At 52.8% G+C, this 23,274-nt stretch overlaps 1 protein-coding gene across 1 annotated transcript in view; it reads left to right on the top strand.

Moving 5' to 3' along the window:
* The window catches only part of LOC144487366 (voltage-dependent calcium channel gamma-7 subunit-like), a gene marked incomplete at its 5' end in the record, with an annotated part of 64,001 nt that extends 54,951 nt beyond the window's left edge, over positions 1 to 9,050 (top strand). Inside the window, one exon of the mRNA XM_078205450.1 lies at positions 8,796 to 9,050. Within this exon, the coding sequence (XP_078061576.1) occupies positions 8,796 to 9,050 (255 nt within the window). The remainder of the gene's footprint in view (positions 1 to 8,795) is intronic.
* Positions 9,051 to 23,274: the final 14,224 nt, after the last annotated feature.

Genomic DNA, 23,274 nt, shown 5'->3' on the forward strand with positions numbered 1-23,274 from the left:
GGTGTGGGGCATATCAGTGTTACAGTGAGGGGTGTGGGGTCTATCAGAGTGTTACAGTGAGGGGTGTGGGGTATATCATTGTTACAGTGAGGGGTGTGTGGTATATCAGTGTTACAGTGAGGGGTGTGGGGTATATCAGAGTGTTACAGTGAGGGGTGTGGGGTATATCAGAGTGTTACAGTGAGGGGTGTGGGGTATATCAGAGTGTTACAGTGAGGGGTGTGGGGTATATCAGAGTGTTACAGTGAGGGGTGTGTGGTATATCAGTGTTACAGTGAGGGGTGTGGGGTATATCAGAGTGTTACAGTGAGGGGTGTGGGGTATATCAGAGTGTTACAGTGAGGGGTGTGGGGTATATCAGTGTTACAGTGAGGGGTGTGGAGTATATCAGAGTGTTACAGTGAGGGGTGTGGGGTATATCAGAGTGTTACAGTGAGGGGTGTGGGGTATATCAGTGTTACAGTGAGGGGTGTGGGGTATATCAGAGTGTTACAGTGAGGGGTGTGGGGTATATCAGAGTGTTACAGTGAGGGGTGTGAGGTATATCAGAGTGTTACAGTGAGGGGTGTGGGGTATATCAGAGTGTTACAGTGAGGGGTGTGGGGTATATCAGAGTGTTTCAGTGAGGGGTGTGTGGTATGTCAGTGTTACAGTGAGGGGTGTGGGGTGTATCAGAGTGTTACAGTGAGGGGTGTGGGGTATATCAGAGTGTTACAGTGAGGGGTGTGGGGTATATCAGAGTGTTACAGTGAGGGGTGTGTGGTATATCAGAGTGTTACAGTGAGGGGTGTGGGGTATATCAGAGTGTTACAGTGAGGGGTGTGGGATATATCAGAGTGTTACAGTGAGGGGTGTGGGGTATATCAGAGTGTTACAGTGAGGGGTGTGGGGTATATCAGAGTGTCCCTGTGAGGGGTGTGGGGTATATCAGAGTGTTACAGTGAGGGGTGTGGGGTATATCAGTGTTACAGTGAGTGGTGTGGGGTATGTCAGTGTTACAGTGAGGGGTGTGGGGTATATCAGAGTGTTACAGTGAGGGGTGTGGGGTATATCAGTGTTACAGTGAGGGGTGTGGGGTATATCAGAGTGTTACAGTGAGGGGTGTGGGGTATATCAGTGTGTTACAGTGAGGGGTGTGGGGTATATCAGAGTGTTACAGTGAGGGGTGTGGGGTATATCAGAGTGTTACAGTGAAGGGTGTGGGGTATATCAGTGTTACAGTGAGGGGGTGTGGGGTATATCAGAGTGTTACAGTGAGGGGTGTGGGGTATATCAGAGTGTTACAGTGAGGGGTGTGGGGTATATCAGTGTTACAGTGAGGGGTGTGGGGTATATCAGAGTGTTACAGTGAGGGGTGTGGGGTATATCAGAGTGTTACGGTGAGGGGTGTGGGGTATATCAGAGTGTTACAGTGAGGGGTGTGGGGTATATCAGTGTGTTACAGTGAGGGGTGTGGGGTATATCAGAGTGTTACAGTGAGGGGTGTTGGGTATATCAGAGTGTTACAGTGAGGGGTGTGGGGTATATCAGTGTTACAGTGAGGGGTGTGGGGTATATCAGAGTGTTACAGTGAGGGGTGTGTGGTATATCAGAGTGTTACAGTGAGGGGTGTGGGGTATATCAGAGTGTTACAGTGAGGGGTGTGGGGTATATCAGAGTGTTACAGTGAGGGGTGTGGGATATATCAGTGTGTTACAGTGAGGGGTGTGGGGTATATCAGAGTGTTACAGTGAGGTGTGTGGGGTATATCAGAGTGTTACAGTGAGGGGTGTGGGGTATATCAGAGTGTTTCAGTGAGGGGTGTGGGGTATATCAGTGTGTTACAGTGAGGGGTGTGGGGTATATCAGTGTTACAGTGAGGGGTATATCAGAGTGTTACAGTGAGGGGTGTGGGATATATCAGTGTTACAGTGAGGGGTATATCAGAGTGTTACAGTGAGGGGTGTGGGATATATCAGTGTTACAGTGAGGGGTATATCAGAGTGTTACAGTGAGGGGTGTGGGATATATCAGTGTTACAGTGAGGGGTGTGGGGTATATCAGAGTCTTACAGTGAGGGGTGTGGGGTGTATCAGAGTGTTACAGTGAGGGGTGTGGGGTATATCAGTGTTACAGTGAGGGGTGTGGGGTATATCAGTGTTACAGTGAGGGGTGTGGGGTATATCAGAGTGTTACAGTGAGGGGTGTGGGGTATATCAGAGTGTTACAGTGAGGGGTGTGGGGTATATCAGAGTGTCCCTGTGAGGGGTGTGGGGTATATCAGAGTGTTACAGTGAGGGGTGTGGGGTATATCAGTGTTACAGTGAGTGGTGTGGGGTATGTCAGTGTTACAGTGAGGGGTGTGGGGTATATCAGAGTGTTACAGTGAGGGGTGTGGGGTATATCAGTGTTACAGTGAGGGGTGTGGGGTATATCAGAGTGTTACAGTGAGGGGTGTGGGGTATATCAGTGTGTTACAGTGAGGGGTGTGGGGTATATCAGAGTGTTACAGTGAGGGGTGTGGGGTATATCAGAGTGTTACAGTGAAGGGTGTGGGGTATATCAGTGTTACAGTGAGGGGGTGTGGGGTATATCAGAGTGTTACAGTGAGGGGTGTGGGGTATATCAGAGTGTTACAGTGAGGGGTGTGGGGTATATCAGTGTTACAGTGAGGGGTGTGGGGTATATCAGAGTGTTACAGTGAGGGGTGTGGGGTATATCAGAGTGTTACGGTGAGGGGTGTGGGGTATATCAGAGTGTTACAGTGAGGGGTGTGGGGTATATCAGTGTGTTACAGTGAGGGGTGTGGGGTATATCAGAGTGTTACAGTGAGGGGTGTTGGGTATATCAGAGTGTTACAGTGAGGGGTGTGGGGTATATCAGTGTTACAGTGAGGGGTGTGGGGTATATCAGAGTGTTACAGTGAGGGGTGTGTGGTATATCAGAGTGTTACAGTGAGGGGTGTGGGGTATATCAGAGTGTTACAGTGAGGGGTGTGGGGTATATCAGAGTGTTACAGTGAGGGGTGTGGGATATATCAGTGTGTTACAGTGAGGGGTGTGGGGTATATCAGAGTGTTACAGTGAGGTGTGTGGGGTATATCAGAGTGTTACAGTGAGGGGTGTGGGGTATATCAGAGTGTTTCAGTGAGGGGTGTGGGGTATATCAGTGTGTTACAGTGAGGGGTGTGGGGTATATCAGTGTTACAGTGAGGGGTATATCAGAGTGTTACAGTGAGGGGTGTGGGATATATCAGTGTTACAGTGAGGGGTATATCAGAGTGTTACAGTGAGGGGTGTGGGATATATCAGTGTTACAGTGAGGGGTATATCAGAGTGTTACAGTGAGGGGTGTGGGATATATCAGTGTTACAGTGAGGGGTGTGGGGTATATCAGAGTCTTACAGTGAGGGGTGTGGGGTGTATCAGAGTGTTACAGTGAGGGGTGTGGGGTATATCAGTGTTACAGTGAGGGGTGTGGGGTATATCAGTGTTACAGTGAGGGGTGTGGGGTATATCAGAGTGTTACAGTGAGGGGTGTGGGGTATATCAGAGTGTTACAGTGAGGGGTGTGGAGTATATCAGAGTGTTACAGTGAGGGGTGTGGGGTATATCAGAGTGTCACAGTGAGGGTTGTGGGGTATATCAGTGTTACAGTGAGGGGTGTGGGGTATATCAGTGTTACAGTGAGGGGTGTGGGGTGTATCAGTGTCACAGTGAGGGGTGTGGGGTATATCAGAGTGTTACAGTGAGGGGTGTGGGGTATATCAGTGTTACAGTGAGGGGTGTGGGATATATCAGTGTTACAGTGAGGGGTGTGGGGTATATCAGAGTGTTACAGTGACGGGTGTGGGGTATATCAGAGTGTTACAGTGAGGGGTGTGGGGTATATCAGAGTGTTACAGTGAGGGGTGTGGGGTATATCAGTGTTACAGTGAGGGGTGTGGGGTATATCAGAGTGTTACAGTGAGGGGTGTGGGGTATATCAGAGTGTTACAGTGAGGGGTGTGGGGTGTATCAGAGTGTTACAGTGAGGGGTGTGGGGTATATCAGAGTGTTACAGTGAGGGGTGTGGGGTATATCAGAGTGTTACAGTGAGGGGTGTGGGGTATATCGGAGTGTTACAGTGAGGGGTGTGGGGTATATCAGTGTTACAGTGAGGGGTGTGGGGTATATCAGAGTGTTACAGTGAGGGGTGTGGGATATATCAGTGTTACAGTGGGGGGTGTGGGGTATATCAGAGTGTTACAGTGAGGGGTGTGGGGTATATCAGTGTTACAGTGAGGGGTGTGTGGTATATCAGTGTTACAGTGAGGGGTGTCGGGTATATCAGTGTTACAGTGAGGGGTGTGGGGTATATGAGTGTTACAGTGAGGGGTGTGGGGTATATCAGTGTTACAGTGAGGGGTGTGGGGTATATCAGAGTGTTACAGTGAGGGGTGTGGGGTATATCAGAGTGTTACAGTGAGGGGTGTGGGGTATATCAGAGTTTAGAGAGGAATAGGGAGAGGGAAGGTTTGAATTCATGGCTGAGGGGATGGTGCAGGAGGGAGGGGTTCAGGTACTTAAGCAATTGGGGCTCGTACTGGGGAAGGTGTGACCTCTATGAGAAGGATGGTCTACACCTTAATCAGAAGGGGACCAATATCCTGGGGGGTAAATTTGCTAAGGCCATGCAGGGAGGTTTAAACTGATTCGGGGGGGGGGAGGGATCCTGAGTAGTGGGGCTGAAAGTGAGGGATGCATGGATGGGGACTGCAATGCACGGCATTGCAGAGGTGGGGTGGAGCAGGGTTTGAAATGTGTATACTTCAATGCCAGGAGTATTCGCAATAAAGTGGGTGAACTTGCAGCGTGGATCAGTACCTGGGACTTCGATGTTGTGGCTATTTCAGAGACATGGATAGAGCAGGGGCAGGAATGGATGCTGCAGGTCCCGGGGTTCAAATGTTTTAGTCGAAGTAGGGAAGGAGGTAGAAGAGGGGGAGGGGTAGCATTATTGGTCAGAGATTGTATCACAGTGTCAGAGAGGAGGTTTGATGAGGACTTATCTGTTGAGGTAGTATGGGCGGAGATTAGAAATAGGAGAGGAGAGGTCACCCTGTTGGGAGTCTTTTATAGACCTCCTAAAAGTTCTAGAGAGGTTGAGGAAAGGATTGCGGAGTCAATCCTGCTTAGGAGTGAAAGTAATAGGGCAATTGTTATGGGGGATTTTAACTTGACTAATATTGACTGGAATTGTTATAGCTCTAGCTCGTTAGAGGGGTCAGTTTTTGTTCAAAGCGTGCAGGAAGGTTTTTTGACTCAGTATGTAGACAGGCCAACTAGAGGTGAGGCTATATTGGATCTGGTGCTGGGAAATGAGCCAGACCAGGTGCTAGACTTGGAAGTTGGTGTGCATTTTGGTGATAGTGACCACAATTCGGTTACGTTCATCTTAGTGATGGAAAGGGATAGGCATGAACCTCGGGCCAGTGGTTTGAGCTGGGGGAAGGGTAATTATGAGGCTATTAGGAGAGAATTAGGAAACATAGGTTGGACTAGGAGATTACAGGGACTGGGAACGTCCGACATGTGGAGTTTTTTCAAGGAGCAGCTACTGCGAGTCTGTGATAGGTATGTCCCTGTCAGGCAAGGAGGAATTGGTAGGGCTAGGGAACCGTGGTGCACCAAAAAAGTTTCTTTGTTGGTTAAAAAGAAAAAGGAGGCTTATGTTCGGATGAGACGTGAGCACTCGGGTAGTGCACTAGAAAGCTTTAGATTGGCTAAGAGGGAGTTGAAGAGCGAGCTTAGAAGGGCTAAAAGGGGACATGAGAAGACTTTGGCGGATAGGGTTAAAGAGAATCCTAAGGCGTTCTATAGGTATGTCAAGAACAGAAGGTTGGTTAGGGCAAGTTTAGGGCCAGTTATAGATGGCAGAGGGAAGTTATGTGTGGAACCGGAGGAGATTGGTGAAGCATTGAACCAATATTTCTCTTCGGTGTTCACGCAAGGGGACATGAATATAGCTGAGGAGGACACTGGGTTGCAGGGGAGTAGAATAGACAGTATTACAGTTGATAAGGAGGATGTGCAGGATATTCTGGAGGGTCTGAAAATAGATAAATCCCCTGGTCCGGATGGGATTTATCCAAGGATTCTCTGGGAGGCAAGAGAAGTGATTGCAGAGCCTCTGGCTCTGATCTTCAGGTCGTCGTTGGCCTCTGGTATAGTACCAGAAGATTGGAGGTTAGCGAATGTTGTCCCATTGTTTAAGAAGGGGAACAGAGACTTCCCCGGGAATTATAGACCGGTGAGTCTCACTTCTGTTGTCGGCAAGATGTTGGAAAAAATTATAAGGGATAGGATTTATAGTTATTTGGAGAGTAATGAATTGATAGGTGATAGTCAGCATGGTTTTGTGGCAGGTAGGTCGTGCCTTACTAACCTTATTGAGTTTTTTGAGAAAGTGACCAAGGAGGTGGATGGGGGCAAGGCAGTGGACGTGGTATATATGGATTTTAGTAAGGCGTTTGATAAGGTTCACCATGGTAGGCTTCTACAGAAAATGCAGATGTATGGGATTGGGGGTGATCTAGGAAATTGGATCAGGAATTGGCTAGCGGATAGGAAACAGAGGGTGGTGGTTGATAGTAAATATTCATCATGGAGTGCGGTTACAAGTGGTGTACCTCAGGGATCTGTTTTGGGGCCACTGCTGTTTGTAATATTTATTAATGATCTGGATGAGGGTATAGTTGGGTGGATTAGCAAATTTGCTGATGACACCAAAGTCGGTGGTGTGGTAGACAGTGAGGAAGGGTGTCGTAGTTTGCAGGAAGACTTAGACAGGTTGCAAAGTTGGGCCGAGAGGTGGCGGATGGAGTTTAATGCGGAGAAGTGTGAGGTAATTCACTTTGGTAGGAATAACAGATGTGTTGAGTATAGGGCTAACGGGAGGACTTTGAATAGTGTGGAGGAGCAGAGGGATCTAGGTGTATGTGTGCATAGATCCCTGAAAGTTGGGAATCAAGTAGATAAGGTTGTTAAGAAGGCATATGGTGTCTTGGCGTTTATTGGTAGGGGGATTGAATTTAGGAGTCGTAGCGTTATGTTGCAACTGTACACAACTCTGGTGCGGCCGCACTTGGAGTACTGTGTGCAGTTCTGGTCCCCACATTACAGGAAGGATGTGGAGGCTTTGGAGAGGGTGCAGAGGAGGTTTACCAGGATGTTGCCTGGTATGGAGGGGAGATCCTATGAGGAGAGGCTGAGGGATTTGGGATTGTTTTCGCTGGAAAGGCGGCGGCTAAGAGGGGATCTTATTGAAACATATAAGATGATTAGAGGTTTAGATAGGGTGGATAGTGATAGCCTTTTTCCTCTGATGGAGAAATCCAGCACGAGGGGGCATGGCTTTAAATTGAGGGGGGGTAGTTATAGAACCGATGTCAGGGGTAGGTTCTTTACCCAGAGGGTGGTGAGGGATTGGAATGCCCTGCCAGCATCAGTTGTAAATGCGCCTAGTTTGGGGGCGTTTAAGAGATCCGTAGATAGGTTCATGGACGAAAAGAAATTGGTTTAGGTTGGAGGGTCACAGTTTTTTTTTAACTGGTCGGTGCAACATCGTGGGCCGAAGGGCCTGTTCTGCGCTGTAATGTTCTATGTTCTATGTTACAGTGAGGGGTGTGGGGTATATCAGAGCGTTACAGTGAGGGGTGTGGGATATATCAGAGTGTTACAGTGAGGGGTGTGGGGTATATCAGAGTGTTACAGTGAGGGGTGTGGGATATATCAGAGTGTTACAGTGAGGGGTGTGGGGTATATCAGAGTGTTACAGTGAGGGGTGTGGGGTATATCAGAGTGTTACAGTGAGGGGTGTGGGGTATATCAGAGTGTTACAGTGAGGGGTGTGGGATATATCAGAGTGTTACAGTGAGGGGTGTGGGGTATATCAGGGTGTTACAGTGAGGGGTGTGGGGTATATCAGAGTGTTACAGTGAGGGGTGTGGGGTATATCAGAGTGTTACAGTGAGGGGTGTGGGGTATATCAGAGTGTTACAGTGAGGGGTGTATCAGAGTGTTACAGTGAGGGGTGTGGGGTCTATCAGAGTGTTACAGTGAGGGGTGTGGGGTATATCAGAGTGTTACAGTGAGGGGTGTGGGGTATATCAGAGTGTTACAGTGAGGGGTGTGGGGTATATCAGAGTGTTACAGTGAGGGGTGTGGGTTATATCAGTGTTACAGTGAGGGGTGTGGGGTATATCAGTGTTACAGTGAGGGGTGTGGGGTATATCAGAGTGTTACAGTGAGGGGTGTGGGGTATATCAGAGTGTTACAGTGAGGGATGTGGGGTATATCAGAGTGTTACAGTGAGGGGTGTGGGATATATCAGAGTGTTACAGTGAGGGGTGTGGGATATATCAGAGTGTTGCAGTGAGGGGTGTGGGGTATATCAGAGTGTTACAGTGAGGGGTGTGGGATATATCAGAGTGTTACAGTGAGGGGTGTGGGGTATATCAGAGTGTTACAGTGAGGGGTGTGAGGTATATCAGTGTTACAGTGAGGTGTGTGGTGTATATCAGAGTGTTACAGTGAGGGGTGTGGGATATATCAGAGTGTTACAGTGAGGGGTGTGGGGTATATCAGAGTGTTACAGTGAGTGGTGTGGGGTATATCAGAGTGTTACAGTGAGGGGTGTGGGTTACCTCTCTCTCACACCCTCTCCCATTCCCTGTCTCTCTCCCTCTGACACTTCCTCCCTCTCTCCCTCTCTCTCGCGTATCTGGACATTGAGTCTTTCCGACCGTGTGTGTTTTGGCCTCATTCTGTGCGCAGGGAGCTGGTGTGATGTCCGTTTACCTGTTTATGAAACGGTACACAGAGGAAGAGATGTACAGGCCCCATCCGGCCCTCTATCGCCCGCGTCTCAGCGACTGCTCCGACTACTCTGGTCAGTTCCTTCACCCTGACATCTGGCAGCGAGGCCGCAGCGCCTCCGACATCTCCAGCGACGTCTCCATCCAGATGAACGAGAGCTTCCCCCCCGCCGTGAAGTGTGAGAGGGGGAGATACTCCACATCACCGTGCTAATCGGGGCAGTCATTCGAAACCAGGACGGGGGAGACATCTGTACCTTTCAAGAATTGTGTGGGGGATTTGGGGAGGGGTTTGGGGAGGGGTTTGGGGGGGGGTGGGGGGGGGGGGGGTGGGTGTTTGCAGGGATTGGCGGGTGGGGGGGTGGTCTCTGAACGGGGTGGGATAGGAATGGGAGAAGGTTTTGGGGGGGGGGGTGGTTGGAGGGGTTGGGATTCCTCGATGGCCGATTTTTCCCCTTGTCGCTGCGTGTGTTTGAATGGAGGAGGTGGTGGGGGCGGGTGGTTGGGGCGGGGGGGGGGGGGGGGTCACATTAGGGGGTACGTTGAGGGGTGTCACCCAATGATGCATGGAGTCAGGCTCCTCTCCCAATGGGGGTAGGAGGGGGGGGACTTCTATTTGCTCCCTGGAGGCTGTGCTGAGGGCGGAGGTATTCCCGGGGTCAGTTGGAGAGCAATCGCTGCAAGTCGCACGCTGCTCAAGGGTCTGCGGGATCGTTGCAGCAACTCAACTGAGGGTCAGTCAGCGGGCGACTGTTGCAGGTCGGTCCCTCAAGGGTTGCTCAGAGGGCAATCACGGCAAAGCGCCTCCCCAAGGGTTGCTGTCGCTAATCGGTTGCCCGAGGGTCAGTTAGAGGATAATCGCTGTAAATTGCCTGCTCAAACACCAGTCAGACAGTGCCACAAAGGGGCGACTGGAGTGTCAGGCAGAAGTGTTTCCTGTAACTCAGCACCCTGGGGACAAGCCTTGCAGTCTTCACCACAGGTCAGCAGATTCAGGGTCAGTCAGAGAGTAATTGCCGCACATCAGAGAGAGGGCTAGAGGGCAGCGGGTTATTATTAATGGTGGGAAGGAGTGTCACAGGAGCACTATTCCCAGATGAAGCATCTCACATCTGTCGTGCAAAGCATCACACGGAGACAGGCACCAGCAGAGAGGATATATCCCAGAATTCCAAAGGCAGGGGGCAGGAGACGCACGCTCAGCATCAAGGAAGCTGAGGGGCAACAACTGGGCCCACAACTGAAGAGAAAATATAGAGAGATAGAGGGGAAAGGGAGGAGAGAAGTAACACTCCCCCGATAGGTACAGCACGGGGTTAGATACAGAGTAAAGCTCCCTCTACACTGTCCCCCATCAAACACTCCCAGGACAGGTACAGCACGGGGTTAGATACAGAGTAAAGCTCCCTCTACACTGTCCCCATCAAACACTCCCAGGACAGGTACAGCACGGGGTTAGATACAGAGTAAAGCTCCCTCTGCACTGCCCCCATCAAACACTCCTAGGACAGGTACAGCACGGGGTTAGATACAGAGTAAAGCTCTCTCTACACTGTCCCCCATCAAACACTCACAGGACAGGTACAGCACGGGGTTAGATACAGAGTAAAGCTCCCTCGACACTGTCCCCATCAAACACTCCCAGGACAGGTACAGCACGGGGTTAGATACAGAGTAAAGCTCCCTCTACACTGTCCCCCATCAAACACTCCAAGGACAGGTACAGCACGGGGTTAGATACAGAGTAAAGCTCCCTCGACACTGTCCCCATCAAACACTCCCAGGACAGGTACAGCACGGGGTTAGATACAGAGTAAAGCTCCCTCTACACTGTCCCCATCAAACACTCCCAGGACAGGTACAGCACGGGGTTAGATACAGAGTAAAGCTCCCTCGACACTGTCCCCATCAAACACTCCATGGACAGGTCCAGCACGGGGTTAGATACAGAGTAAAGCTCCCTCTCCACTGTCCCCATCAACCACTCCCCGGACAGGCACAGCACGGGGTTAGATACAGAGTAAAGCTCCCTCTACACTGTCCCCAAAAACACTCCCAGGACAGGGACAGCACAGGGTTAGATACAGAGTAAAGCTCCCTCTACACTGTCCCCATCAAACACTCCCAGGACAGGTGCAGCACGGGGTTAGATACAGAGTAAAGCTCCCTCTACACTGTCCCCCATCAAACACTCCCAGGACAGGGACAGCACGGGGTTAGATACAGAGTAAAGCTCCCTCTACACTGTCCCCATCAAACACTCCCAGGACAGGGACAGCACAGGGTTAGATACAGAGTAAAGCTCCCTCTACACTGTCCCCATCAAACACTCCTAGGACAGGTACAGCACGGGGTTAGATACAGAGTAAAGCTCCCTCGACACTGTCCCCATCAAACACTCCCAGGACAGGTACAGCACGGGGTTAGATACAGAGTAAAGCTCCCTCTACACTGTCCCCCATCAAACACTCCAAGGACAGGTACAGCACGGGGTTAGATACAGAGTAAAGCTCCCTCGACACTGTCCCCATCAAACACTCCCAGGACAGGTACAGCACGGGGTTAGATACAGAGTAAAGCTCCCTCGACACTGTCCCCATCAAACACTCCCAGGACAGGTACAGCACGGGGTTAGATACAGAGTAAAGCTCCCTCTACACTGTCCCCATCAACCACTCCCCGGACAGGCACAGCACGGGGTTAGATACAGAGTAAAGCTCCCTCTACACTGTCCACATCAAACATTCCCAGGACAGAGACTCCCAATGAAGATAGTTGGGAGAGTCGATGTTCTATTTTGTGTTGATAATTTCCTCTCTCTCTCTCCCTCCTGCCCCGAGATTCTGGACATTTCTCCGATTCCCACCTTTCTCTCTGTCTCCTCCTCCACTCTGCGTGTGATGTCCCAACCTCTTTCACACCTTTCTCTGCCCTCCTCTCTCGCTCACTCGCTCTGTGCATCGTGCACTCTCAGTTTCCCCTTCAGCCGCCACCCCCCCACTTGACCTCCCATCGTTCCGTCACTTTCTATCCATCTCGGACAAGTTGCGCATTTACCACAATCCACTGGCCTCACGTTGTCCCTCCTCCTTCCATCTGCCTTTCCCGTTCTGTCTCTCTGACGGGGGGGGTGGGTCCAGGCGATGTGCGGGGAGTGGGCGGGAGTGTGGTTCAGATGGTCAAAGGCCTGTCTGACTAGGCCTCATCCCCAGAGTGCGGGGGGGAGGATTAGAGGGTCAGAGGCCTGTCTGACTAGGCCTCATCCCCAGAGTGGGGCGGTTGGTTCAGAGGGTCAGGACTGTCTGACTAGGCCTCATCCCCAGAATCGGGGGGGGGGACGGGATTAGAGGGTCAGGACTGTCTGACTAGGCCTCATCCCCAGAGTGGGGCGGTTGGTTCAGTGGGTCAGGACTGTCTGACTAGGCCTCATCCCCAGAGTGCGGTGGGGGGAGCATAAGAGGGTCAGAGGCCTGTCTGACCAGCCTCAACCCCAGAGTGGGCAGGGGCGGGGGCTGGGGGAGAGGATTAGAGCGTCAGGCCTGTCTGACTAGGCCTCATCCTGATTTTGGGGGAAGAGGGAGTCACTATGGGTGGCTGAGGGCTCTCTGTACAGGGGCAGCTCCTCGATTGGGTGTATTTGCCCAGCTGAGGTGATGAGATGGAGAGACACAGAGTAGGTGATAGGGAGGTGGCGGGGGGTGGGGGGGCGGTCTGTGTGGGAGGGGAAACGGGGTGTGAAGAATCCCAAAGTGGGCAGAGGGGGCGATAGGCCTGAAACAGAGGAGGTGCGGCTGGGGGGGGTTGGTGTGTCTTGGGCTAGCAGGACACAAATGGCCTGAGGAGGGGTGTCACTGAGAGTCGGGGATGGCGGTGGGGGGGGCGGGGGAGGGCAGCAGGAGGGGCTGCGTGACTGGGAGTCTATTTGCTGGTTGGGGAAGGTGCAGGGCGATGCTTATCGGGGGAGCTGGAGCGGGGCTCAGTGGGGGGCTGGGGAGCCATTCACGCAGCGAATTGAGGAAAGGCCAAGGGTGCCCGGGTTGGTGGATGGCGCTGCCCTCAGCGTGGCGATGGATGAGGACGCAGGGTGTGGGGAGGGAGGGGAAAGGGAGTGGGGGGGGGGGGGGGGAGGGTGGGGGGGAAGGGGGGGTGGACGCTTTCCGCCAGGGGAAACCAGATCAGCTGCATGTGCACATTCCACCATTTCCAAACGCAACCAATATCCTTTCCCGCGGAGGGAACTGGCGTCCCGGCTCCCAGAGGCCCAGAGCACATCCGTCCGAGCGCCCACTTCCGGGACGACCGACCGAGGTGGGAGACATTGGGATTCATTCGTCCGGCGGCCTCAGGCAAACGGAAAAGGAGCCTCGGAACTCAGCCACTCTGCTTTGTAATATATATTTACATTCTCCAGATCAATAAAGGCCAAGGAATGTCGCACTGGTGTCCTCGACTGAAACTTCCATTCGCACTGATACCCACTGAGAGACAGAGCAACACTCACTCTACACTGTCCCCATCATCACCCCCAGGAAAGGTACAGCACAGGGTTAGGTACAGAGTAAAGCTCCCTCTACATTGTCCCCATCAAACACTCCCAGGACAGGTACAGCACGGGGTTAGATACAGAGTAAAGCTCCCTCTACACTGTCCCCATCAAACACTCCCAGGACAGGTACAGCACGGGGTTAGATACAGAGTAAAGCTCCCTCTACACTGTCCCCATCAAACACTCCCAGGACAGGTACAGCACGGGGTTAGATACAGAGTAAAGCTCCCTCTACACTGTCCCCATCAAACACTCCCAGGACAGGTACAGCACGGGGTTAGATACAGAGTAAAGCTCCCTCTACACTGTCCCCATCAAACACTCCCAGGACAGGTACAGCACGGGGTTAGATACAGAGTAAAGCTCCCTCTACACTGTCCCCATCAAACACTCCCAGGACAGGTACAGCACGGGGTTAGATACAGAGTAAAGTTCCCTCTTCACTGTCCCCATAAAACACTCCCAGGACAGGTACAGCACGGGGTTAGATACAGAGTAAAGCTCCCTCTACACTGTCCCCATTAAACACTCCCTGGACAGGTACAGCACGGGGTTAGATACAGAGTAAAGCTCCCTCTACACAGTCCCCATCAAACACTCCCAGGACAGGTACAGCACGGGGTTAGATACAGAGTAAAGCTCCCTCTACACTGTCCACATCAAACACTCCCAGGACAGGTACAGCACGGGGTTAGATACAGAGTAAAGCTCCCTCTGCAGTGTCCCCCATCAAACACTCCCAGGACAGGTACAACACGGGGTTAGATACAGAGTAAAGCTCCCTCTACACTGTCCCCATCGAACACTCCCAGGACAGGGACAGCACGGGGTTAGATACAGAGTAAAGCTCCCTCTACACTGTCCCCATCAAACACTCCCAGGACAGTGACAGCACGGGGTTAGATACAGAGTAAAGCTCCCTCTACACTGTCCCCCATCAAACACTCCCAGGACAGGTACAGCACGGGGTTAGATACAGAGTAAAGCTCCCTCTACACTGTCCCCATCAAACACTCCCAGGACAGGTACAGCACGGGGTTAGATACAGAGTAAAGCTCCCTCTACACTGTCCCCCATCAAACACTCCCAGGACAGGGACAGCACGGGGTTAGATACAGAGTAAAGCTCCCTCTACACTGTCCCCATCAAACACTCCCAGGACAGAGACTCCAAATGAAGATAGTCGGGAGAGTCGATGTTCTATTTTGTGTGGATTATTTCCTCTCTCTCTCTCCCTCCTGCCCCGAGACTCTGGACATTTCTCCGATTCCCACCTTTCTCTCTGTCTCCTCCTCCACTCTGCGTGTGATGTCCCAACCTCTTTCACACCTTTCTCTGCCCTCCTCTCTCGCTCACTCGCTCTGTGCATCGTGCACTCTGTTTCCCCTTCAGCCGCCACCCCCCCACTTGACCTCCCATCGTTCCGTCACTTTCTATCCATCTCGGACAAGTTGCGCATTTACCACAATCCACCGGCCTCACGTTGTCCCTCCTCCTTCCAACTGCCTTTCCCGTTCTGTCTCTCTGACGGGGGGGGGTGGGTCCAGGCGATGTGCGGGGAGTGGGCGGGAGTGTGGTTCAGATGGTCAAAGGCCTGTCTGACTAGGCCTCATCCCCAGAGTGCGGGGGGGAGGATTAGAGGGTTAGAGGCCTGTCTGACTAGGCCTCATCCCCAGAGTGGGGCGGTTGGTTCAGTGGGTCAGGACTGTCTGACTAGGCCTCATCCCCAGAATCGGGGGGGGGGACAGGATTAGAGGGTCAGGACTGTCTGACTAGGCCTCATCCCCAGAATCGGGGAGGGGGACAGGATTAGAGGGTCAGGACTGTCTGACTAGGCCTCATCCCCAGAGTGCGGTGGGGGGAGCATAAGAGGGTCAGAGGCCTGTCTGACCAGCCTCAACCCCAGAGTGGGCAGGGGCGGGGGGTGGGGGGGAGGATTAGAGCGTCAGGCCTGTCTGACTAGGCCTCATCCCGATTTTGGGGGAAGAGGGAGTCACTATGGGTGGCTGAGGGCTCTCTGTACAGGGGTAGCTCCTGGATTGGGTGTATTTGGCCAGCTGAGGTGATGAGGGGGAGACACAGAGTAGGTGATAGGGAGGTGGGGTGCGGGTGGGAGGGAGGGGAAATGGGGTGTGAAGAATCCCAAAGTGGGCAGAGGGGGCGATAGGCCTGAAACAGAGGAGGTGCGGCTGGGGGGGGTTGGTGTGTCTTGGGCTAGCAGGACACAAATGGCCTGAGGAGGGGTGTCACTGAGAGTCGGGGATGGCGGTGGGGGGGGCGGGGGAGGGCAGCAGGAGGGGCTGCGTGACTGGGAGTCTATTTGCTGGTTGGGGAAGGTGCAGGGCGATGCTTATCGGGGGAGCTGGAGCGGGGCTCAGTGGGGGGCTGGGGAGCCATTCACGCAGCGAATTGAGGAAAGGCCAAGGGTGCCCGGGTTGGTGGATGGCGCTGCCCTCAGCGTGGCGATGGATGAGGACGCAGCGTGTGGGGAGGGAGGGGAAAGGGAGTGGGGGGGCGGGGGGGGGGAGGGTGGGGGGGAAGGGGGGCTGGGCGCTTTCCGCCAGGGGAAACCAGATCAGCTGCATGTGCACATTCCACCATTTCCAAACGCAACCAATATCCTTTCCCGCGGAGGGAACTGGTGTCCCGGCTCCCAGAGGCCCAGAGCACATCCGTCCGAGCGCCCACTTCCGGGACGACCGACCGAGGTGGGAGACATTGGGATTCATTCGTCCGGCGGCCTCAGGCAAACGGAAAAGGAGCCTCGGAACTCAGCCACTCTGCTTTGTAATATATATTTACATTCTCCAGATCAATAAAGGCCAAGGAATGTCGCACTGGTGTCCTCGACTGAAACTTCCATTCGCACTGATACCCACTGAGAGACAGAGCAACACTCACTCTACACTGTCCCCATCATCACCCCCAGGAAAGGTACAGCACAGGGTTAGGTACAGAGTAAAGCTCCCTCTACACTGTCCCCATCAAACACTCCCAGGACAGGTACAGCACGGGGTTAGATACAGAGTAAAGCTCCCTCTACACTGTCCCCATCAAACACTCCCAGGACAGGTACAGCACGGGGTTAGATACAGAGTAAAGCTCCCTCTACACTGTCCCCATCAAACACTCCCAGGACAGGTACAGCACAGGGTTAGGTACAGAGTAAAGCTCCCTCTACACTGTCCCCATCAAACACTCCCAGGACAGGTACAGCACGGGGTTAGATACAGAGTAAAGCTCCCTCTACACTGTCCCCATCAAACACTCCCAGGACAGGTACAGCACGGGGTTAGATACAGAGTAAAGCTCCCTCTACACTGTCCCCATCAAACACTCCCAGGACAGGTACAGCACGGGGTTAGATACAGAGTAAAGCTCCCTCTACACTGTCCCCATCAAACACTCCCAGGACAGGTACAGCACGGGGTTAGATACAGAGTAAAGCTCCCTCTACACTGTCCCCATCAAACACTCCCAGGACAGGTACAGCACGGGGTTAGATACAGAGTAAAGCTCCCTCTACACTGTCCCCATCAAACACTCCCAGGACAGGTACAGCACGGGGTTAGATACAGAGTAAAGCTCCCTCTACACTGTCCCCATCAAACACTCCCAGGACAGGTACAGCACGGGGTTAGATACAGAGTAAAGCTCCCTCTACACTGTCCCCATCAAACACTCCCAGGACAGGTACAGCACGGGGTTAGATACAGAGTAAAGTTCCCTCTTCACTGTCCCCATAAAACACTCCCAGGACAGGTACAGCACGGGGTTAGATACAGAGTAAAGCTCCCTCTACACTGTCCCCATAAAACACTCCCAGGACAGGTACAGCACGGGGTTAGATACAGAGTAAAGCTCCCTCTACACTGTCCCCATCATCACCCCCAGGACAGGTACAGCACGGGGTTCGATACAGAGTGACGCTCCCTCTACACTGTCCCCATCATCACCCCCAGGACAGGTACAGCACGGGGTTAGATACAGAGTAAAGCTCCCTCTACACTGTCCCCATCAAACACTCCCAGGACAGGGACAGCACGGGGTTAGATACAGAGTAAAGCTCCCTCTACACTGTCCCCATCATCACCCCCAGGACAGGTACAGCACAGGGTTAGATACAGAGTGACGCTCCCTCTACACTGTCCCCATCATCACCCCCAGGACAGGGACAGCACGGGGTTAGATACAGAGTAAAGCTCCCTCTACACTGTCCCCATCATCACCCCCAGGACAGGTACAGCACGGGGTTAGATACAGAGTAAAGCTCCCTCTACACTGTCCCCCATCAAACACTCCCAGGACAGGTACAGCACGGGGTTAGATACAGAGTAAAGCTCCCTCTACACTGTCCCCCCATCAAACACTCCCAGGACAGGTACAGCACGGGGTTAGATACAGAGTCAAGCTCCCTCTACACTGTCCCCATCAAACACTCCCAGGACAGGGACAGCACGGGGTTAGATACAGAGTAAAGCTCCCTCTACACTGTCCCCATCATCACTCCCAGGACAGGTACAGCACGGGGTTAGATACAGAGTAAAGCTCCCTCTACACTGTCCCCCATCAAACACTCCCAGGACAGGTACAGCACGGGGTTAGATACAGAGTAAAGCTCCCTCTACACTGTCCCCATCAAACACTCCCAGGACAGGTACAGCACGGGGTTAGATACAGAGTAAAGCTCCCTCTACACTGTCCCCCATCAAACACTCCCAGGACAGGTACAGCACGGGGTTAGATACAGAGTAATGCTCCCTCTACACTGTCCCCCATCAAACACTCCCAGGACAGAGACAGCACGGGGTTAGATACAGAGTAAAGCTCCCTCTACACTGTCCCCATCAAACACTCCCAGGACAGGTACAGCACGGGGTTAGATACAGAGTAAAGCTCCCTCTACACTGTCCCCATCAAACACTCCCAGGACAGGTACAGCACAGGGTTAGATACAGAGTAAAGCTCCCTCTACACTGCCCCCATCAAACACTCCCAGGACAGGTACAGCACGGGGTTAGATACAGAGTAAAGCTCCCTCGAAACTGTCCCCATCAAACACTCCCAGGACAGGTACAGCACGGGGTTAGATACAGAGTAAAGCTCCCTCTACACTGTCCCCCATCAAACACTCCCAGGACAGGTACAGCACGGGTTTAGATACAGAGTAAAGCTCCCTCTACACTGTCCCCATCAAACACTCCCAGGACAGGGACAGCACGGGGTTAGATACAGAGTAAAGCTACCTCTACACTGTCCCCATCAAACACTCCCAGGACAGGTACAGCACGGGGTTAGATACAGAGTAAAGCTCCCTCTACACTGTCCCCCATCAAACACTCCCAGGACAGGTACAGCACGGGGTTAGATACAGAGTAAAGCTCCCTCTACACTGTCCCCATCAAACACTCCCAGGACAGGTACAGCACGGGGTTAGATACAGAGTAAAGCTCCCTGTACACTGTCCCCCATCAAACACTCCCAGGACAGGTACAGCACGGGGTTAGATACAGAGTAATGCTCCCTCTACACTGTCCCCCATCAAACACTCCCAGGACAGAGACAGCACGGGGTTAGATACAGAGTAAAGCTCCCTCTACACTGTCCCCATCAAACACTCCCAGGACAGGTACAGCACGGGGTTAGATACAGAGTAAAGCTCCCTCTACACTGTCCCCATCAAACACTCCCAGGACAGGTACAGCACAGGGTTAGATACAGAGTAAAGCTCCCTCTACACTGTCCCCCATCACACACTCCCAGGACAGGTACAGCACGGGGTTAGATACAGAGTAAAGCTCCCTCGAAACTGTCCCCATCAAACACTCCCAGGACAGGTACAGCACGGGGTTAGATACAGAGTAAAGCTCCCTCTACACTGTCCCCCATCAAACACTCCCAGGACAGGTACAGCACGGGGTTAGATACAGAGTAAAGCTCCCTCTACACTGTCCACATCAAACACTCCCAGGACGGGGACAGCACGGGGTTAGATACAGAGTAAAGCTCCCTCTACACTGTCCACATCAAACACTCCCAGGACAGGTACAGCACAGGGTTAGATACAGAGTAAAGCTCCCTCTACACTGTCCCCATCAAACACGATGTGGAGATGCCGGCGTTGGACTGGGGTAAACACAGTAAGAGTTTTAACAACACCGGGTTAAAGTCCAACAGGTTTATTTGTTATCAAATACCATTAGCTTTCGGAGCGCTGCTCCTTCGTCAGATGGAGTGGAAATCTGTTCTCAAACAGGGCACAGAGACACAAAATCAAGTTACAGAATACTGATTAGAATGCGAATCTCTACAGCCAACCAGGTCTTAAAGATACAGACAATGTGAGTGGAGGGAGCATTAAGCACAGGTTAAAGAGATGTGTATTGTCTCCAGACAGGACAGCTAGTGAGATTCTGCAAGCCCAGGAGGCAAGCTGTGGGGGTTACTGATAATGTTACTGATGCGCGATTAATTCACACGGGAGGCTAGGACGTACCCGGGAATAAAGGCTTTTATTCACAACCAAATAGGAGCGCACTGCTTAACAATACTATCCCAGACTAAAGACTGCTAGGAAGTAGCAGTGACCTTTATACTCCTGTAAGAAGGCGGAGCCAAACGGAGTGTTCCACAGAACAATAATAACAGGTGGAACACCCCAACCCTAACCCCAACAGTAACAAGAGTAACATATGTACAAGTACCCATAGTGATAACCATCTATGGTTCACCACATTCACCCCTCCTTTAAAAACAAAGGCCGGTGGGGCAAAAAAACAGTACGAACTGTCCATATATTCACAAGTTCAGCCATATCGGGGGTCCGCCCCGTCTCTGCGACCTCCACAGCACTGGCTCCAGTGCCGGTTCTGGTGACCGTGGTGACGACCCTCTCTCCGAGGTGGTGTCCAGTGACTCCTCCAGTTCCTCACGGACGGGTGGACCTCGAGGTGGCGACAATCTCCTGGACTCAGGCAAGCTGTACACGGGAGTAAGAGGGTTAAGTGGAGGTCCCGATACTGCCCGCGCCGTGTCAGGAGGGGAGAGAATGGGCAAAGGAATCCTAACCAGGGGTGCAGGTGCGACGGGGGTTTCCAGGTCCCCTGCTGGTGCCAGATCTCGGATAGAGACCGTGTCCTCTCGCCCGTCAGGATATGCCACATAGGCATATTGAGGGTTGGCGTGGAGGAGATGGACCTGTTCAACCAAAGGGTCGGACTTGCGGGTCCTAACATGCCGCCGCAGGAGGACAGGTCCTGAGTACGTCAACCAAGATGGCAGTGAGGTCCCAGAGGATGACTTCCGAGGGAAGGTAAACATCCGCTCATGTGGGGTAGCGTTGGTTGCCGTACACAGGAGTGACCGGATTGAATGGAGCGCAGCAGGAAGTACCTCTTGCCAACGGGAGACTGGAAGACCCCTAGACCTTAACGCCAGTGAGACAGCCTTCCAGACTGTAGCGTTTTCTCTCTCGACCTGTCCGTTACCCCTGGGGTTGTAACTCGTAGTCCTACTTGAGGCAATTCCCTTAGAGAGCAGGTATTGCCTCAAGTCGTCGCTCATAAACGACGAACCCCTATCACTGTGGATATAACTCGGGTCGCTGAACAGGGTAAAAAGACTCCGCAGGGCTTTGAAGACCGTGGCAGAGGACATGTCAGAACAGGGGATGGCAAAAGGGGAATCGGGAGTATTCGTCAACCACGTTGAGGGAATACACGTTCCGATCTGTTGAAGGAAGGGGGCCCTTGAAGTCGACACTCAGTCGTTCAAAAGGGCGAGTGGCCTTAATGAGGTGTGCCCTGTCAGGTCGGTAGAAGTGCGGCTTGCACTCTGCACATACCTGGCAGCTTTGAGTTATCAACCTGACATCCTCTATGGAGTAGGGCAGATTCCGGGCCTTTACAAAATGGAAGAGCCGAGTGATCCCCGGATGGCAGAGATCATTGTGGAGGGCCTGTAGCCGGTCCTCCTGCACACTGGCACATGTTCCACGCGACAGGGCATCTGAGGGCTCATTGAGCTTCCCCGGACGGTACATGATATCATAGTTGTAGGTGGAGAGTTCGATTCTCCACCTCAAGATTTTATCATTCTTGATTTTACCCCTTAACGTGTTGTTGAACATGAATGCCACGGACCGCTGGTCCGTGAGCAGGGTAAATCGTTTTCCAGCCAAGTAATGGCGCCAATGCCGTACGGCCTCCACAATGGCCTGAGCCTCTTTTTCCACAGAGGAGTGCCGAATTTCAGGGCCTTGGAGGGTGCGAGAGAAAAAGGCGACGGGCCTGCCCGCCTGGTTAAGTGTGGCGGCCAGGGCGAAATCAGATGCATCACTCTCCACCTGGAAGGGGACGGACTCATCGACAGCGTGCATCGTGGCTTTCGCGATGTCGGCTTTTATCCCTTCAAAGGCTAGGCGAGCCTCTGCTGCCAGGGGAAAAGAGGTAGACTTTATGAGCGGACGGGCTTTGTCCGCGTAATTGGGAACCCACTGTGCGTAATACGAGAAGAAGCCTAAGCACCTTCTCAGTGCTTTGATGCTAGTGGGTAGGGGAAGTTCAAGGAGGGGACGCATACGGTCTGGATCGGGGCCGATGACCCCGTTTTCCACCACGTATCCGAGGATTGCTAGGCAGTGCTTGCTGAATACACACTTCTCCCTGTTATAGGTCAGATTCAGGCGAGACGCAGTGCGTAAAAACTTCAGGAGGTTGGCGTCGTGGTCCTGCTGGTCATGGCCGCAGATAGTGACGTTGTCCAGGTACGGGAAGGTAGCCCGTTTTGGTCCACCATTCGGTCCATTTCACGCTGGAAGACCGAGACCCCATTAGTGACGCCGAAAGGGACCCTTAAGAAGTGGTAGAGACGACCATCCGCCTCAAAGGCCGTATATTTTCGGTCCTCTGGGCGAATGGGGAGCTGGTGATAGGCTGACTTCAAGTCGATGGTGGAGAACACCCGGTACTGCGCAATCTGGTTGACCATGTCAGATATGCGCGGGAGAGGATACGCGTCCAGCTGCGTGTACCTATTAATGGTCTGGCTATAGTCTATGACCATCCGGGGCTTGTCTCCAATTTTGACCACCACGACCTGCGCTCTCCATGGGCTAGTGCTAGGTTGAATGACCTCTTCCCTGAGGAGCCGCTGAACCTCAGATCGAATAAAGATCCGATCCTCAGCGCTGTAACGCCTGCTCTTAGTCGCGATGGGCTTGCAGCCTGGCACGAGATTTTCGAATAGGGAAGGCGGGGTAATTTTGAGTGTCGAGAGACTGCATGTGGAGCGCGCTGGACAATTTGGAGGCTGCAGTTCTCCCACTGAAAGTGGAGGGAGTGGCCCATCGTACTGCAAGGTCACACTCTTCAGGTGGACCATAAAGTCTAGCCCCAGGAGTACCAGAGCACAAAGGTGTGGTAACACGAGGAGCCTGAAGTTCTCATAAACTGTGCCCCGCACCGTTAGAGTTACCACGCAGCTCCCAAGAACGAGGACAGATCGGGACCTCGACGCCATGGAGATTGTCTGCCTGACAGTTTGTACTCGGAGAGCGCACCGTTTTACTGTATCCGGATGGATGAAGCTCTCCGTGCTCCTGCTGTCAAACAGGCAATGCGCCAGGCGCCCGTTTACCTCTATGTCCATCATGGACTTGTCGAGTCTGTGAGGCTTGGCCTGGTCCAGGATGATTGACGCCACTGTTGGATCCCGAGTGTAACTGCAGGCAGCTGAGATAGCCGACGACGAGGACCCCTGCTGGTCTTCTGCAGCCGGTGTCGACCAAAGTGGCTGCGCCCACGAATCGCACACGGTCGAGGATGTTGAAAACGGCGGCACCCGCAGGTCGCACGTGGCTTGCGTCGTCATAGAACATAGAACATAGAACATT

This window comes from Mustelus asterias, unplaced genomic scaffold, assembly GCF_964213995.1.
Source record: "Mustelus asterias unplaced genomic scaffold, sMusAst1.hap1.1 HAP1_SCAFFOLD_755, whole genome shotgun sequence".
Taxonomy (NCBI): domain Eukaryota; kingdom Metazoa; phylum Chordata; class Chondrichthyes; order Carcharhiniformes; family Triakidae; genus Mustelus; species Mustelus asterias.